The sequence below is a fragment of the Beta vulgaris genome, chromosome 8, assembly GCF_026745355.1.
Source record: "Beta vulgaris subsp. vulgaris cultivar EL10 chromosome 8, EL10.2, whole genome shotgun sequence".
Classification (NCBI taxonomy): Eukaryota; Viridiplantae; Streptophyta; class Magnoliopsida; order Caryophyllales; family Amaranthaceae; genus Beta; species Beta vulgaris.
The window spans coordinates 33,895,496-33,914,368 of record NC_079209.1 but is presented as its reverse complement, the minus strand read 5'-3'; the positions used below and the strand labels follow the sequence as shown (position 1 = coordinate 33,914,368).

The 18,873-nt window shown below is 35.9% G+C and overlaps 1 protein-coding gene and 1 long non-coding RNA gene across 2 annotated transcripts; both read right to left on the bottom strand.

The window, feature by feature from the left end:
* Positions 1-313: 313 nt before the first annotated feature.
* On the bottom strand, positions 314-1,321 carry LOC104901353 (uncharacterized). Its single transcript, XM_048635527.2, has one exon. It carries the CDS (start codon positions 1,319-1,321, stop codon positions 314-316), a length of 1,008 nt encoding a protein of 335 aa, XP_048491484.2.
* A 724-nt stretch (positions 1,322-2,045) lies between these two features.
* LOC130589727 (uncharacterized) lies at positions 2,046-4,327 on the bottom strand. The gene is made up of 3 exons (XR_008967364.1): positions 3,916-4,327; positions 2,843-2,909; positions 2,046-2,143 (listed from the first exon to the last, which is right to left on the bottom strand). It is a non-coding gene; the product is annotated as an uncharacterized LOC130589727 (long non-coding RNA).
* Positions 4,328-18,873: the final 14,546 nt, after the last annotated feature.

Here is an 18,873-nt window from a genome sequence, read left to right as displayed (position 1 = left end):
AAGCTATCAAATCAGCTGCTAGGGTGGTACTACCACACATAATAGGGACATCTGGATACAAGTTATTACAAGTTATGATCACACCAGAAGGAATAGAGATATCTACATCACAAGTTCTAGAGTTCTCTAACCCTAACTTTTTCACAAAAAGCACAGACACAAAAGAATGAGAAGCACCAGAATCAAATAGCACATAAACGGACATCGAATGAATAGAAAAAGTACCAGTGACCACGTTTCCCTTGGTGTTTGCCTCAGTCTGGTTCATCACATGAACCTGCCCAATGTTCCTCCTCACATCACCTCTTTGTCCCTAGGTAGCATTTGCAGTCCCTCCATTGCGATTAGGTGCAACATTCCCTGGTGTAGAAAGAGCAGGACGACTGTTGTTACCATTATGGGGTCTCTTATCTGCTTGCGCCCCATTCCTCGAACTCATCTCAGGCCTGAAGTTCCTCGATCTAGGGTTAAAGCATTCATAAGCACGATGCCCTTTACTCCCACAGTGATTACACTCCACCAAATTACCATCACAATCCTTGCCAGGGTGGTTCTCACTACAACGTTTGCAATAGAAAATCCGATCAGTCCTCTGAATCTGACCTTGGGGCTGGCTACGGAAAAGAGTGGAATTCTGGTTGTCCTTTGAATACTGCTGATTGGAACCTCCCTTGTTATAGTTACCACCAGAATCACGGTTCTCAAAGTTTTGATTTTTATTGAAACCCCCTCTGCCTTTGTTGTAACCAGTGCAACCAGATGTATCACCCTTTTCAGTCGCCTGAGTAGACCCTGCTGGAGTGGATTTCAACTTCTTTGCAGCCAGTCTCTTGTCCTCAATCCTCTCAGCATTACAAGCATGAGTGTACACCTCCTTCACTGTGGCATACTCACCAGCTCCCATCCTAGAATGAAGATCGGGGTCTAACTTTTCCTCGAATTTCACCGCTCTCTCCTGCTTATCAGGAACTAACCCCTTAGTAAAACGAGCCAACTCCTGAAATTTCACATAAAACTCATGAACTGACATATCTCCCTGCACGAGATCATTAAACTCCGTCCTCTTCCTCTTCCTCATATGGGCTGGAAAGAACTCATCACGAATCGCCTTCTTGAACTCAGTCCAACCAAACTCTCTCTCTTCCATGAGTTCTTCTCCCTCCTCATCCATAGTCACCTTAGTAGTCAGATCAAACTTGTTATGAGTCCACCAAATATCAACATCCGCAACCAGATAATAGGCAGCAGCATCAACCCTCATCTCATTCGAGACTTGGAGAGTGGTAAAAATTTTGTCAAATTCTCTAATCCAGTTCTCCATCTTAGTAGGGTCACCCTTACCATCAAAAGAAGAAGGTTTCTTCTGGTCAATTGCTTTAGAAATCACAGCGGTTTTTCAACTAACATTGCCTGCAACAGGTGTAACGGGAGTATTAAGGGCAGCAGCTTGAGCCTCGGCAAGTTTCTCCATAGCATCAGTTAAGGCTCGAGTGGATTGAGCTATCCCACGCATCATACGATTCGAGCTCGAGTTTCTGGCACGCGCGTGTCTACGCATCATCTTAAAAGCACAATAGAAACAAAGATAAACCAAAAATGATTCACCCTTACCAAATTATTCTTAACAAAAGAAAGAAAAGAAAATAAATAAATGAATCAAGCAAGAACATGAAAAGAGAATTATATATCATCAGCTCATAATAGTATAATTTCTTGCCTTCCCATATCACTTCCTCACAACGGCTTTTCAATTTTAATAAGTTTAATTACCTATTCTTGTTTAAAGTCGTCTTAAGGAAATCTTAGTAACCTAAAACTCTGATACCAACTATAACAACCCTGAATTTTCAATACTTCTAAAATCAACTTAATATAAATAAACTCGGAAATCCAGAGGTGCTACGCCGCGATAATTATTAATAATAACCGCAAGGCTAATGGTTCCAACTAAAACAATAACCAATAAGTTTTAACTAATTATTACAGACCAACTAAATAGAATGTAAAATTAATTATTACAACCCAGAACATAAATCTTATAGTCAAATAAATAAAAAACAGCGGAAGTCTTTTAAAGTCCTATTAAATCAAAAGGGATCCAACGCACTCTTTAACCCAACTGGAGCTAACTATCTTCAAGTCCCTGCACATTAAACACTGTAATATCAGCCAAAGGCTGAGCAAGATTTAATACTATAATAAAACAAAACTATTCAATGTGCAGGTAAGATATATAGGAATATCTTACAAATTCATTTAAAAGGGTGTACAGATTATATATATAAAATTAACTTTCTAATAACCATCTTTCTTTCTTTCTGAACTATTCTGTAAAACTTTCAAATATAATCTTCATAATCTGTGAGTAGGAAGTATAGAAAAATCCAATGAGCTAGCTAGGCTCACTAGACAAGGTAAACACCAAAGTCCCTAGTATGCATACCCCTAACTTGATAACGAACCAAGAAGGAAGACTAATGGCAAGTGTATTGATCAACATACACCCAACTACTAAAATATATTGTTGAGACACTGTTAACTCAACATACTTCCAAACTCGGAGAATACCGCTTACCGGCAACCCCACAATAAAACTCTGTAAACCCTCGTAAGGGTGAGGAACTTCCTCCTTTCAAAATCTCAACTTGGTAACATTGAGGAACTTTCTCCTTTTAATATAAATCTTATGAATAATCTCATAAACTCTTTCAATATAAATATCGACAACCATTTAAATCTCAATGTATAAACTTCATAAAACAATCTCATTGTAAAAATAAATTTCCAAACATTATAAAACAGTTCCTCAACTCATCTGTACAAGCGCAGTAAGAAATCTTACCTTAGTAGCAAACACAGTCAATGTACCTCAATCTCAAGTCAAAAAGGTTCCTCTACGAACCCGCAATCTACAATATAGTAACATAGTATAAGTCACTTGACTATACTTTACTTGATTATATTTCACATAATTCAATTATTAATGGCATAGCTTAGTTAAAATGTACCGACACCTTGATGCCGTTGTTATATACAACTATACCTCATCCATTCCGGCTACAACAACAACTAACTAGAAACTCGACCTCAATAAAATTAGAATACTAGGAAGATAACCTGACAACCACTAACCACCACAACACATATACATATACAACACCATTATTACTACCACATAACAACACTTATCCATGGAGTACTGGTGTAGCCATTTCGCCTAAAATATTATCAATGTAGTAATTGTAGTCATGTTAGTGAAACTTCTACCAATAGTCAATGTACATTATGAGCCAAAGAGAACCTTCATGATCATGCGTTAGAATTCAGTATCACAAAAACAAAGCTTAACATTGTGAAGTCCCAATTGATGAATTATTCTCTACATGATGAATCTAAAAGTCCAAAGGCCAATATCAAGTCAGTAGATTACCATGGATTGTGTAGTTACGTGATGCATCTGTAAGTATTTAGAAACCTTACCTTCAGGAGTAACACATGGTTGCTAAAGGCTTAATAAAGCAACATAAATCCTGATTTCTACAGGCCAAGGTCCCAACTTGTCAACTCATGTTTAGAAGAATAATATCCATTAGTTAACTTGCCTAATCAACTAAGAACGTAACTATCCATTACAACCAAAATTCTGGATAAACAAAATCTTTTATTTATCAAACAACCATAACATATGACTAAATCTTCAGGTTAAGTTTTGAAAATAATAAACTTTGAAATCTAAAGCCGAAAACATGTTCATTACTCGAATATTAATTAAACATTAAACATAAACCAATTATACAAATTTCATACAACAGAATTTTCCCCCAATTTAATTTATTTAGGAGCCCTAATTTACAAAAACCCCAAATTCATACAATCAATCAAAAACGAAATTATAACTTGAAAATTATAACTTACTTGCTTAAAGGGAAGTAATGAGGTGAAATTACACTCTAAAGGACCCAACAATCTCGACCTCTTGACCCGATTCTCGACCCGAAACCGCAAGTCCAAATAACCCAAAAGTTTCCCCTTTGAGAAACCACCAAGAAAAACAAGAACTATTAAAGCCGGATGAGTGACGATTGATGTGTGGTGATGGTTGATAATCTTTTTGCAATTTTAGTGTAAGTCTTTTGTTGAACAAAAGGTAGAAGAAAGAGGATGAGAAAAAAGAATAACGTGGAGTACTGCTGCTCCAAGGTTTCCAAGGTTCTAATTTCTTTTTTTTTTCTTCTCTTACTCTATTTTTTATAATAAGGTTAGCTAGGTTTTAACCTCGGAAATCTAGGAATCAGAGTCAAAGTTAGTAAAAAAAAAATATTTTTGATAAAAGAAATATGAAATTATTTTCAGTAAATAATTTAATACAGATAATTACTAAACGGGTATAAAATACGGCGTGTTACATGGCAGCATACCAACATCAGAAGCAACATTATTACATGTTGAAAAATGAGAAACACCTTTATTTATCTCACAGATGCTAGTGAAGAAGTAAACACCTCCTGTTCTTGTGTCAGTGCCAAGAATCTTCTGTTTAAAATGGTCCTGAAAATAACAAGCATCCTTGGTAGCGTGAACCAAGATACCAGCCTTTTCTATCAACTTACTAACAGAGAGTAAGTTATGTTTGAATCCATTTAACAACAGCACATCATGTATGATTATTTGCTCATTTAAAACAACACTGCACTAGTAGAATAAATGCTTATTGTTGCGGTCAAAAAGTGGCCTATTGCGGCGGTTTTGGCCGCGCAACAAATAAGGGGGCAGCAATAGGTAATTAATATATTGCTGTGGTTTTAAACCGCATCAATATTTGAACATATTGCTGCGGTTTTTGGGTAAAACCACATCAATATATTTATTTTATATCAGATGTCCAAAGCATATTGCTGCGGTTTCTAGGTAAAACCGCAACAATATGTTGTAGTTAATAAAAAAAATAGGCATATTGCTGCGGTTTTTGACCAAAACCGCAGCAATATGTCATAGTACAACAAAAAAAAAAATTGTATTTTGTAATCAAATTTGAAATATTAAAACTAAGCCATCAATCCAAGATGAAATACCATCTTATACTCAACAACAAATGAGTAGATAACTTATAATCCAAATAAATAACTAAAACATGAAAAAACAAACTATAAAATTATATAAACTAACATAGAATTTCTGTTACATAGCAACAACAACGATTCTGTAACAATAAGCGATTCTGTAACATTACATAGCAATAACATAAATAAAAGAGGAATTAAAAAAAATGCAGAAGTACTAAAAGATCTGACAACAACAATGAAATACGAAATTACATATACTTTCGTACTTCTGTAATTTTTTTTTAGCAAGATCTGGCCGACAATTTTGTGTACTTCTAGTCGTTCCTATACTTTCATTAAAAAAAATACAGAAGTATATGAAAAACGAAATTATATAAAAATAAAAGATCTGACCGCAACAACGGCCGACGACGGCGCCGGTACGGTCGACGGCGACGGCTTGGTGAAAGACGAGAAAAATGAAAATAAAATCAGATCTAAAAAATCTACCAACAAATCTAAAAAATGAAAAAAAAAACGAGGAAAAGGAAATAAGAAGCAAAAACGAAAAAAACCGAAGGAACTCGTCGGAGGCTTCGTCGAACACTCTGGTCGCGTCGGCTTCGTCGGTGTGACTTGTGAGGTTGTGACTTGTACTACAACAACCTCCAGAAAGGAAGCAGCGCGACGGCGATCTTCGCGGTGTGGCGCACATCGTAGGTGGTGTGGGCAGTAGAGAGAACAACAATCTCCAGAAAGCCAAGAAAAGAGAAGAGAGAAGAGAGAGAGAGAAAAGAGAGGGAGAGAGAAGAGAGAGAGGTTGAGAGGCTGAGAGAGAGAAGAGAGAAGAGAGCTGCGTGAGTTTGAGAGTGAGAGCTGCATGACTTTGAGAGAGGGAGAGGAAAAATACCCTAATCGTTGTGTTTCATAATTTTTTTAAATGATATTGCTGCGGTTTTTTACAAGAACCGCAACAATATATTAAAATTTTATTTTTTAATGTTATTTTAATATATTGTTGCGGTTCTTTAGAAAAACCGCAGCAATATGTCGGTCAAATAGTCAATTTTTTTTCACAAAAATTTTTTGTTGATACCATATTGCTGCGGTTTTAGGTAGAAACCGTAGCAATAATATCTTTATTTTATATTTCATGTGATATATTGCTACGTATGGGTAAAACCGCAGCAATAAGCAATTATTCTACTAGTGCTGTCAGCCATATTCACAGTTCTATAAGATCCATCAGGCAACCCTACTTTGATTTCTTTTTGATGTATTTAATCTTCTAAGATCAAATAACAAGTGCGGAAATTAAGTAACACAATCAATAAGTTCAAACAATGTAAAGAACCAGGATAGTACTTAGTTTATTCAATGATACAGGCACATCCACCACAAGGAATAAATCTAATGGTTTTGAATTTAATAAGGCAAAGCCACCAACAATCAAAAGAATTTGTGTAAACACACTCAAGTTATAAAACTCACGAAATCTTATTAATTTACTATGTAAATATTCGAACTACATAACCATATTTATACTAGTTTAAACATACTAATCCTAGTAGGAAACAAATAGACTAATCCTAATAGGAAACATAAATAAGAACCCTAATAGGCTTAGGACAAGTCCCCAAGTCTTATACTCTCTAGACTCCTTGAATCATGTAAAATCCATCGTTTTAAGAGCGTAGGCAAAACCATGATTCCTAATACAAGTAGAACTAGGAAAGCAATAAAGATATGAGTTCTAACAGAATTAGAACTCTCATGACATGTGCAAATTCACACGCCACCTAGGTTGGTTAGCAAGCATGCTACCACCTTAGTAATCATCCCCCATGAAGAGTCCTCCATGTACATCAATTGAGCCAAGGTCTACTGACACATTCTTGTGTATAAGAGCTAGTAAACTTGCATCAACTACTCCTGTATCATCCTCCTCTTCTTTAGAAACAATTGACCTCAATTGATTCATATCATCATCATGGACATATGGAGCCAAATCCCCCACGTTCACAGTGGCACTTACATTGTAATCTCCATGTAAGTCAAGCTTGAAGGCATTGTCATTAACCTTCTCTACAATCTTGAAAGGACCATCTGAACGTGGCATAAGCTTATTCTTTCGAAGGCCTGGGAACCTTTCCTTCCTTAAGTGCAACCAAACTAAATCACCAACCTTGAACATGTGTTGTACTCGATTCTTGTTAGCTAGTTGTTGATATTTGGTGTTTACCTTCTCAATTATGGCCTTGACTTGTGCATGAAGCTTCAACATTGCTTGCGCCTTGTCCTTAGCATCCACATGATATACTTCATCACTAGGGAAGGGAATAAGATCAATAGGCACCCTAGGGTTAGTACCATAGACAACCTCAAAAGGAGAACATCTTGTGGCATAAGTAGGTGACCTATTATAAGCAAACTCAGCATATGCCAGCTTCACATCCCAATACTTGGTACTCTTACTTACCAAACCCCTAAGTAAGACGCCTAAAGTCCTACTAGTCACTTCAGTTTGCCCATCAGTCTGAGGATGGTGTGAAGTACTAAAACACAACTTTGTACCAAGGGGCTTCCATAGTGTCTTCCAAAAGTAGCTCATGATTTTAGTATCCCTATCACTCACAATAGTTTTAGGAACACCATGTAGTCGAATACTCTCCTTACAATACAAATCAACTACCTTTGAAGCATCATCAGTCTTGTGACAAGGAACAAAGTGTGCCATCTTAGAGAACCTATTAATGACCACCATGATCGAATCCTTACCCCTTTGTGTTCTAGGCAATCCCACAATAAAATCCATAGCCACATCTTCCCAAGGACCATTAGGAATGGGTAGAGGAGTGTACAAACCTTGGTGAAAAGTGCTCTTGGCTTTTTGACATGTAGTACACCTTGAGATAACCCCTTGAACATCACCTTGCATCTTTGGCCAATAAAAATGCTCCTGTAGAATAGCCAAAGTCTTGTTCAATCCAAAGTGACCTGCTAGACCCCTACCATGAGCCTCCCTCACCAAAAGCTCATGAATAGAACAAGTAGGAAGACAGTCTTTCCCCTTTGAAAATGAAACCCTCATGAAGCACTGTAATAGCCCTGTTTTTAAGAACCTTTATTTAACAGCTAAAAGTGGATAAGACCATCATTCTTAATGGTTAAGAAAGCTTGTGGATAAGCATTACCATTCTTAATGGTTAAGAAAGCTTGTGGATAAGCATCATCATTCTTAATGGTTAAGAAAGCTTGTGGATAAGCATCATCATTCTTAATGGTTAAGAATGTTTCTGGATAAGCATCATCATTCTTAATGGTTAAGAAAACTTGTGGATAAGCATCATCATTCTTAATGGTTAAGAAAGCTTGTGGATAAGCATCATCATTCTTAAGGGTTAAGAAAGCTTGTGGATAAGCATCATCATTCTTAATGGTTAAGAAAGCTTGTGGATAAGCATCATCATTCTTAATGGTTAAGAAAACTTGTGGATAAGCATCATCATTCTTAATGGTTAAGAAAGCTTGTGGATAAGCATCATCATTCTTAAGGGTTCAGAAAGCTTGTGGATAAGTACTATCATTCTTAGTGGTTAAGAAAGGTCAAAGAGGATAAGAACCATCATTCTTATTAGCTAAGAAGGCTTTGGAAACCAATAGATAAGTTAGAAAGTCCTTGAGAGCCTTAAACATTAAGATTATGAAAATCGTTTGGAGATTGTTTTATCGGGTAGCGATGAACTTCTAGTTAAAGAGCCTTTCGGGGTTGAATCCGAGCTCAGAACCTAACCAAACTTGATATATGACATGCTTGGGATGTCTTAAGGTTAAAATGGTCATTTATCCCCATGAATTACGTGGCTTCATAAGGTAAATTGCATACATAGTAAAACCTGGCCAGCTGAAATTATAGCTCAGACCTATCCTCAAAGAAAGCTGCTTAACAGCTACTCAAGTGTCGATCTCTCAAAGGACTTTTTATGCATGAAAGCCAACACCTAAGGCTAACACCTCAAGCAAGAATCACCCAAAAACTCCAAGAAACCGACCTTGCCCAGAAGAGGTTTCCCTCCCCTGGGGGTACCGCCAGAACAGACTATAAAAGCCTGTTCTGGATTTTCGTCTCTTTTCTCTTATTTCTTCCTCTTGGACACCCACTTTTCTTTACATATAACTCTTCTAAATATCCATACAAAGTAGTAGAAGCTTTGGTTCCAAACTTCAGACCATAAAGCCATATAGAAAACCTTGCTGAAAGATCACATAAGTTGTTGTAAGTTCAACAATTTTGCACCCCTTGAGCTTAGTTTTTCATATCTATAAGCTTGTTGAAACTAATCTTTAGCATTTTATACATTCAGGGGAAGCTGTAGGAGTAGTTAACCAAATGGATTAAGGAATTTCATGGCTTTAAGCATCCTTAGTTAAGGTACACACTTAGTTTGGTTTTACCCTAGAGATTTCCATACCTCTAGTTAGGTGATTGTTTCTTTCTAGTGTAAAGAATGTCTATGAAATGAATTTACTTATGATGTGTATTTTATTATATGTATATTGAGTATGTAACATGGATATAACATGCTAAGGTTCATTAGAAGTGTTTATTTTACCTAAATAACACTTATACACTAAGTAATATGATTATGCTTCTTAATGGAATATGTTTAGTACATGGACTTGTGGAGTGATTGTGATGATTGAGGTGGAGTTGTTATGTTATTGTTGATGTGGAGTTGTTGTGGTGGTTGTGGTGAATTGTTGTGGAGTTTCTATTGTTGTTTTGCTCTGTTGTAGTAGTGTTGTTGGGTTATTGTTGTTCTGTCATTGTGGTTGTGGTGGAGTTGCTGTAAAGTTATTGCCTATTGTTGTTGTTGCGCCGTTGTTATGGTTGTTGTTATAGTTGTGGTGGCTATTGTGGAGTAGTTGTGATGGTTGTGGTGGATTTATTATGTTGTTGTGTTGTTGTGGTGATGTTGTGGTGGATTATAGTTAAAATAGTTTACTAGTTTAGAAGATGAATTAGTTTGGATATGATTAAAAAGGTTACGATGATGTGTCCAGAGCTAGTATCATGTGGTTTATAGTTTAAGTATATATATCCAAAGTATTCAGTAGAACAATATGGTTCATCTTGTTATTATGATTCAAGAAGTTGGAGTGATAAATTTGGGAATATAATTTACTTAGGTCTGTTATGAACATAGTAGGTGGTGGTTTCTGTTGTTGGTTGTGATGTTGTATTGTGGTTGTGTTACTCTGTTATTGTGCTTAATGTTGTGTTACTGGTGGTGGAGGTGGTATTATTGTTGTATGTGCTGTTGTTATGTTGTTGTTGTATCGTTCTTATTGGATAGTCATTGTTGATGATGCAAGGGAAGTCCTAATCTTAGAATTGGGAAACTGTTATAATTATTGCAGTTGGAGTTGATATTTATGAAGTCGAGTTATGAGTTATGGGAATGACTTCATTTATTTCTATTTGCGGGATTCAATTTTATTAGCATAATGGTTGCGTTAGAAGAAGATAATTAGAATAGTTAAGATTAGTTGTTGATTATTATTGTTATTGTTATGAGGTGATTATTGGAGGATGATTTTGGAATGGAGTATCATTCGGAATTATGAAGGAGATTATAATGTTGGAATTGATATATTGGTTAAGGATTTGAGTGCAACATAGAAATCAGTTTATTGAGGTTTATTTACGAGTCGAGCTAGCTTTATATTCTCAATATAATTGTTGGTAGCACAATTAGGTGCTTGATTTAGGTACAGTTGTGAGTTATGTTTAGTTTGTTTAGTTATATAATTTGGAATTATGATTATGAATTGGGATGCAAGTCGATGTAGCTAATATCATCGAAGTTATAGATATTAATTAAGGATTAAGGAAATTAGAATGTTAAAGGTTGATAATTTGTGAATTGGGAATTAGTTTAAGTTTGGTTATTGATTATTGATGTTATCGTGAGATGGTTGTTGGAGAATGGCTATGTAGACGTATATAATTCAAGATGATATGGGAAATCAAGTTATGATGCTTGGAGGTTTCGTATAATTGTTATAGAGTTGAGGTAACCTTTGGGTTCAGAAATATATTTAAATGCTCCCGTGGGCGTTATATTGAATTTTGGATATCATATATCGTTTGTGGTAATGGCCATGATTATAGATACATCTCTATGAGTTAGTTGTGAATTGCTATTGGATTGTTATAAAAGTATCATTTTGTTCAATTATCGAAATCGTTCGAAAATACTATATTTCTCAAAATATGATTTCGTATGATAATGAGAAATGATTCAAATATGAGTTAAGACCAGATAAGGTCGAATATGGTGTTATGTTATGAGTATTGAGGATTCAAGTATGCATCATTAAATATCTTATTTTATAAATATGAAAGTGAGGCATGAATAGGCACCCCGAGTTAGGGCGGGTAGAGTCCCTAGCTGTTGCCTTCCAGGAGGGGCGAATTCCTGGCGTTATAGGACATGTCCGGGTAAGTCTTGCAAGCATAACAATAAAAGGCTGGGTGACGACCCTCACTAGTTTGGAGACAGCTGGTACTGCGTGGTACCCCTCTCCACTCGCGTTCATGCCAAACGATCTGATTTTGTGAAAATATATCAACTAAGTTGAGTGTGATTATCTGTTACTATAACTATGTGTTAGTTTTCAAAATACACCTAAACTTGTATTTTCTATTACACAGTGTGTACTCAGCTTTGCTGATGGTGTTGTCATTTCTGTGGCCTGTCACTTGGTGGGTGGCAGAGTCAAACATCGTTGCAGGTTTGGTGTTGTGAGCTCACGATTCTGAAGTGAAGCAAGATAAAGATGCGTCGTAGCTTATGGATTGAGTTTGTATTTTAGATAGTCAATTAAGGAATAGTTTCTGATATATTTCGTTGTATACAATATTTGGGAATATTAGTCGAGATATTAGTGTAATTGAAGTCTTATATAAAGGATTTTGTTTTGTGGGCCAATAACCCACAAGTCCTGGATCGTTTTCTAGGTTATGTTTCCGTTGCGAGTAAATGTTTAATTCGAGGCTTATTAAGCATTGATTGTGATTAGTGAATCTTAAGTGTATTTACCTAGCAGCTCGGGAAAACGGGCTGTTACAAATGGTATCAGAGCAACCTTGCGACCGTATGCCTAGTTGGCTACCTAGCGAGGGTAAAAGATCGTTGGGAATGTGTGTCTGTTACTTGGGTAATTAGAGTTCAAGTTTTGAGCTATATAATAAGAATAAGAGTCTAGATTTCTGTAAAACTTTGGGAATAAGAGTACGGAATTTGAAGTTGTAATTTGAGGATATTTGAAATCTATTTGTGGAGAATATTGAGAACTTTTTCATAGAAATTTAATAAGGACTATTGGAGGCTGTAGTACTTAATATATGGACACTTAAGGTTGATCTATGAGTTTATGTTTTGAAGTTTCGAGGACGAAACTTATTTTAAGGGTGGTAGTATGTAATAGCCCTGTTTTTAAGAACCTTTATTTAACAGCTAAAAGTGGATAAGACCATCATTCTTAATGGTTAAGAAAGCTTGTGGATAAGCATTACCATTCTTAATGGTTAAGAAAGCTTGTGGATAAGCATCATCATTCTTAATGGTTAAGAAAGCTTGTGGATAAGCATCATCATTCTTAATGGTTAAGAATGTTTCTGGATAAGCATCATCATTCTTAATGGTTAAGAAAACTTGTGGATAAGCATCATCATTCTTAATGGTTAAGAAAGCTTGTGGATAAGCATCATCATTCTTAAGGGTAAGAAAGCTTGTGGATAAGCATCATCATTCTTAATGGTTAAGAAAGCTTGTGGATAAGCATATCATTCTTAATGGTTAAAAAACTGTGGATAAGCATCATCATTCTTAATGGTTAAGAAAGCTTGTGGATAAGCATCATCATTCTTAAGGGTTCAGAAAGCTTGTGGATAAGTACTATCATTCTTAGTGGTTAAAAAGGTCAAAGAGGATAAGAACCATCATTCTTATTAGCTAAGAAGGCTTTGGAAACCAATAGATAAGTTAGAAAGTCCTTGAGAGCCTTAAACATTAAGATTATGAAAATCGTTTGGAGATTGTTTTATCGGGTAGCGATGAACTTCTAGTTAAAGAGCCTTTCGGGGTTGAATCCGAGCTCAGAACCTAACCAAACTTGATATATGACATGCTTGGGATGTCTTAAGGTTAAAATGGTCATTTATCCCATGAATTACGTGGCTTCATAAGGTAAATTGCATACATAGTAAAACCTGGCCAGCTGAAATTATAGCTCAGACCTATCCTCAAAGAAAGCTGCTTAACAGCTACTCAAGTGTCGATCTCTCAAAGGACTTTTTATGCATGAAAGCCAACACCTTAGGCTAACACCTCAAGCAAGAATCACCCAAAAACTCCAAGAAACCGACCTTGCCCAGAAGAGGTTTCCCTCCCTGGGGTACCGCCAGAACAGACTATAAAAGCCTGTTCTGGATTTTCGTCTCTTTTCTCTTATTCTTCCTCTTGGACACCCACTTTTCTTACATATAACTCTTCTAAATATCCATACAAAGTAGTAGAAGCTTTGGTTCCAAACTTCAGACCATAAAGCCATATAGAAAACCTTGCTGAAAGATCACATAAGTTGTTGTAAGTTCAACAATTTTGCACCCCTTGAGCTTAGTTTTTCATATCTATAAGCTTGTTGAAACTAATCTTTAGCATTTTATACATTCAGGGGAAGCTGTAGGAGTAGTTAACCAAATGGATTAAGGAATTTCATGGCTTTAAGCATCCTTAGTTAAGGTACACACTTAGTTTGGTTTTACCCTAGAGATTTCCATACCTCTAGTTAGGTGATTGTTTCTTTCTAGTGTAAAGAATGTCTATGAAATGAATTTACTTATGATGTGTATTTTATTATTTTATATTGAGTATGTAACATGGATATAACATGCTAAGGTTCATTAGAAGTGTTTTATTTTACCTAAAAACACTTATACACTAAGTAATATGATTATGCTTCTTAATGGAATATGTTTAGTACATGGACTTGTGGAGTGATTGTGATGATTGAGGTGGAGTTGTTATTTATTGTTGATGTGGAGTTGTTGTGGTGGTTGTGGTGAAGTTGTTGTGGAGTTCTATTGTTGTTGTTGCTCTGTTGTAGTAGTGTTTGGTTATTGTTGTTCTGTCATTGTGGTTGTGTGGAGTTGCTGTAAAGTTATTGCCTATTGTTGTTGTTGCGCCGTTGTTATGGTTGTTGTTATAGTTGTGGTGGCTATTGTGGAGTAGTTGTGATGGTTGGGTGGATTTATTATGTTGTTTTTTGTTGTTGTGGTGATGTTGTGGTGGATTATAGTTAAAATAGTTTACTAGTTTAGAAGATGAATTAGTTTGGATATGATTAAAAAGGTTACGATGATGTGTCCAGAGCTAGTATCATGTGGTTTATAGTTTAAGTATATATATCAAAGTATTCAGTAGAACAATATGGTTCATCTTGTTATTATGATTCAAGAAGTTGGAGTGATAAATTTGGGAATATAATTTACTTAGGTCTGTTATGAACATAGTAGGTGGTGGTTTCTGTTGTTGGTTGTGATGTTGTATTGTGGTTGTGTTACTCTGTTATTGTGCTTAATGTTGTGTTATTGGTGGTGGAGGTGGTATTATTGTTGTATGTGCTGTTGTTATGTTGTTGTTGTATCGTTCTTATTGGATAGTCATTGTTGATGATTCGAGGGAAGTCCTAATCTTAGAATTGGGAAACTGTTATAATTATTGCAGTTGGAGTTGATATGTATGAAGTCGAGTTATGAGTTATGGGAATGACTTCATTATTTCTATTTGCGGGATTCAATTTTATTAGCATAATGGTTGCGTTAGAAGAAGATAATTAGAATAGTTAAGATTAGTTGTTGATTATTATTGTTATTGTTATGAGGTGATTATTGGAGGATGATTTTGGAATGGAGTATCATTCGGAATTATGAAGGAGATTATAATGTTGGAATTGATATATTGGTTAAGGATTTGAGTGCAACATAGAAATCAGTTTATTGAGGTTTATTTACGAGTCGAGCTAGCTTTATATTCTCAATATAATTGTTGGTAGCACAATTAGGTGCTTGATTTAGGTACAGTTGTGAGTTATGTTTAGTTTGTTTAGTTATATAATTTGGAATTATGATTATGAATTGGGATGCAAGTCGATGTAGCTAATATCATCGAAGTTATAGATATTAATTAAGGATTAAGGAAATTAGAATGTTAAAGGTTGATAATTTGTGAATTGGGAATTAGTTTAAGTTTGGTTATTGATTATTGATGTTATCGTGAGATGGTTGTTGGAGAATGGCTATGTAGACGTATATAATTCAAGATGATATGGGAAATCAAGTTATGATGCTTGGAGGTTTCGTATAATTGTTATAGAGTTGAGGTAACCTTTGGGTTCAGCAAAATATATTTAAATGCTCCCGTGGGCGTTATATTGAATTTTGGATATCATATATCGTTTGTGGTAATGGCCATGATTATAGATACATCTCTATGAGTTAGTTGTGAATTGCTATTGGATTGTTATAAAAGTATCATTTTGTTCAATTATCGAAATCGTTCGAAAATACTATATTTCTCAAAATATGATTTCGGTATGATAATGAGAAATGATTCAAATATGAGTTAAGACCAGATAAGGTCGAATATGGTGTTATGTTATGAGTATTGAGGATTCAAGTATGCATCATTAAATATCTTATTTTATAAATATGAAAGTGAGGCATGAATAGGCACCCGAGTTAGGGCGGGTAGAGTCCCTAGCTGTTGCCTTCCAGGAGGGGCGAATTCCTGGCGTTATAGGACATGTCGGGTAAGTCTTGCAAGCATAACAATAAAAGGCTGGGTGACGACCCTCACTAGTTTGGAGACAGCTGGTACTGCGTGGTACCCTCTCCACTCGCGTTCATGCCAAACGATCTGATTTTGTGAAAATATATCAACTAAGTTGAGTGTGATTATCTGTTACTATAACTATGTGTTATTTTCAAAATACCCTAAACTTGTATTTTCTATTACACAGTGTGTACTCAGCTTTGCTGATGGTGTTGTCATTTCTGTGGCCTGTCACTTGGTGGGTGGCAGAGTCAAACATCGTTGCAGGTTTGGTGTTGTGAGCTCACGATTCTGAAGTGAAGCAAGATAAAGATGCCGTCGTAGCTTATGGATTGATTTGTATTTTAGATAGTCAATTAAGGAATAGTTTCTGATATATTTCGTTGTATACAATATTTGGGAATATTAGTCGAGATATTAGTGTAATTGAAGTCTTATATAAAGGATTTTGTTTTGTGGGCCAATAACCCACAAGTCCTGGATCGTTTTCTAGGTTATGTTTCCGTTGCGAGTAAATGTTTAATTCGAGGCTTATTAAGCATTGATTGTGATTAGTGAATCTTAAGTGTATTTACCTAGCAGCTCGGGAAAACGGGCTGTTACAAGCACATAAGAACCATGTGATCCTTTGGAGCATGCTTTGAATATCTCCCTAAACTTCTCATCTTCTTTATAATACTCCTTCACCAACTCAAAACCAAGGAGTCTTGAATTCTACACTCCAATCAAAGAGTGCCTTCTAGACAAAGCATCTGCCACCACATTTGCCTTGCCTTCCTTGTACTTAGAAGATAAGTTAAAAGATTGCAAAAACTCCACCCATTTAGCACGTCTAGGGTTTAGCTTTTGCTGTCCATGTATATACTTCAATGCCTCATGATCAGAGTGAAGCACAAAGTGACTTGGACGATGATAGTGACTCTAATGGTCAAGTGCTCGAACTATTACATAGAACTCCTTATCATATGTAGAGTAATTGAGTTTAGCACCAATCGACTTCTCACTAAAGTATGCAATAGGATGCTTGTTATGTATCAACACAGCTCCAATTCCAACTCCATTAGCATCACATTCAACTTCAAAAGGTTGAGTGAAATCTGGAAGGGCAAGAATAGGAGTATTGCACAACAAGTCTTTAATGGTGTCGAAAGCTTGTTGAGCTGCCTTGGCCCATGTGAACTTACCTTGCTTGATACATTCAGTTATAAGGGCCACAATGCTACTAAAGTTGCGCACAAACCTTCTATAGAAATAGGCTAGACCATGAAAGGAAAGTACCTCAGAAATAGTGGGAGGTATAGGCCAACCCTTGATTGCTTCTACCTTAGATGGATCAACTGAAACGCCATCTTTGGAGACAATATAGCCCAAGAATGTAATAATAGGAACTAGAAAATAGCAAATCTTTAGCTTCCCATATAGCTTTTATTGGCGCAACACTTCAAATACCTCCTTTAGGTGAGTTAGATGTTCCACCACACTCCTGCTATATACAAGTATATCATCAAGGTAAACCACCACACATCTGCCTAAGAAGGGTTTTGACACCTCATTCATCAATCTCATGAAGGTGCTAGGTGCATTAGTAAGTCCAAATGGCATAACAAGCCACTCATATAGTCCCATCTTAGTCTTGAATGTTGTTTTCCACTCGTCTCCTTCTCTCATTCTGATTTGATGGTAACCACTCCTCAAAGCAATCTTAGAGAAGATAGTAGAACCATGTAACTCATCAAGTCATCCAACCTAGGGATAGGAAAATGATACAAAATGGTTATGTTGTTAACAACCCTACTATCAATGCAAATGCGCCAAGTACCATCTTTCTTAGGTACCAACAATGCAGGAACGGCACATGGGCTCATGCTTTCACGCACATATCCTCTAGACATCAACTCTTCAATCCGCCTTTGTAGTTCTTGTGTCTCTTGAGGATTGCATCTATAAGCAGCTTTGTTAGGCAAAGAGGCACCTGGAACTAGGTCAATTTGATGCTCAATGCCTCGAATAGGTGGTAATCCTGGAGGTAAGTATTGAGGGAAGTATTATATAGTGTACCTATGTATGATATAGTGTATCTATTTTTGATATAGTGTATCTATTTATGATATAGTATATGTATGTGATAGTGTATCTATTTATGATATAGTATATGTATATGATAGTGTAACTATTTACCTGGAATGACAGCTGAATTAGATTCATCAATTGATACTAAAGCATATTGCTTGTCAAATTGATTTTCTAGCTCATCATGAAACATAACCATATTATCTATATAAAATTATAGTGTTAGTGTTTTGCTTAATGAAATAAATGAAATTATTGACTTTGATGCTGTTACCTTCAAAACTTGGTGTATTATTGAGATTTATTACGAGTGGATCTTGATGCTCATTTTGGATTGAATTGTGATGCTGTTCGTCGTCGAGTGCTTCAATGCTCGGATTTAGGTCGTCTATATTACATGCTACAATACTTTGATTCAGATCTATTTGATCAATCAAACCCGAATTTTCCATGAATTTGTCGTAGTTGTTCAATTGAATAGGAAATTGTCGAAGAATCAATTTAATTTGCAAAAATAAGTTGAATGAAGAGAGAAAATAATTTGCAGAAATTTTATAGCGATAGAATCTTTGGTTTTTGGAAATATTGAAGAGAGAGAAAATCGCGAATTTTGGAAGTATTGAAGAGAGAGAAAATTGCGTATTTTTGGTAATTGAAAGTGAATACTTCGTACCGGGTCACGTGCCTGGGTCTGGTCCACACTATTTTTAATATAAACCCGGTTTACACTATTTTTAATATGAATCCGGTCCATGCAAGACGGATTTCAAACAAAAAGGCAAGTGGAAGGTCTCCCTGATCTCTCGCGGTAGGCCTCTTAACAATTTCTGGAGAAAATGATAATGCCACATATATTTCTA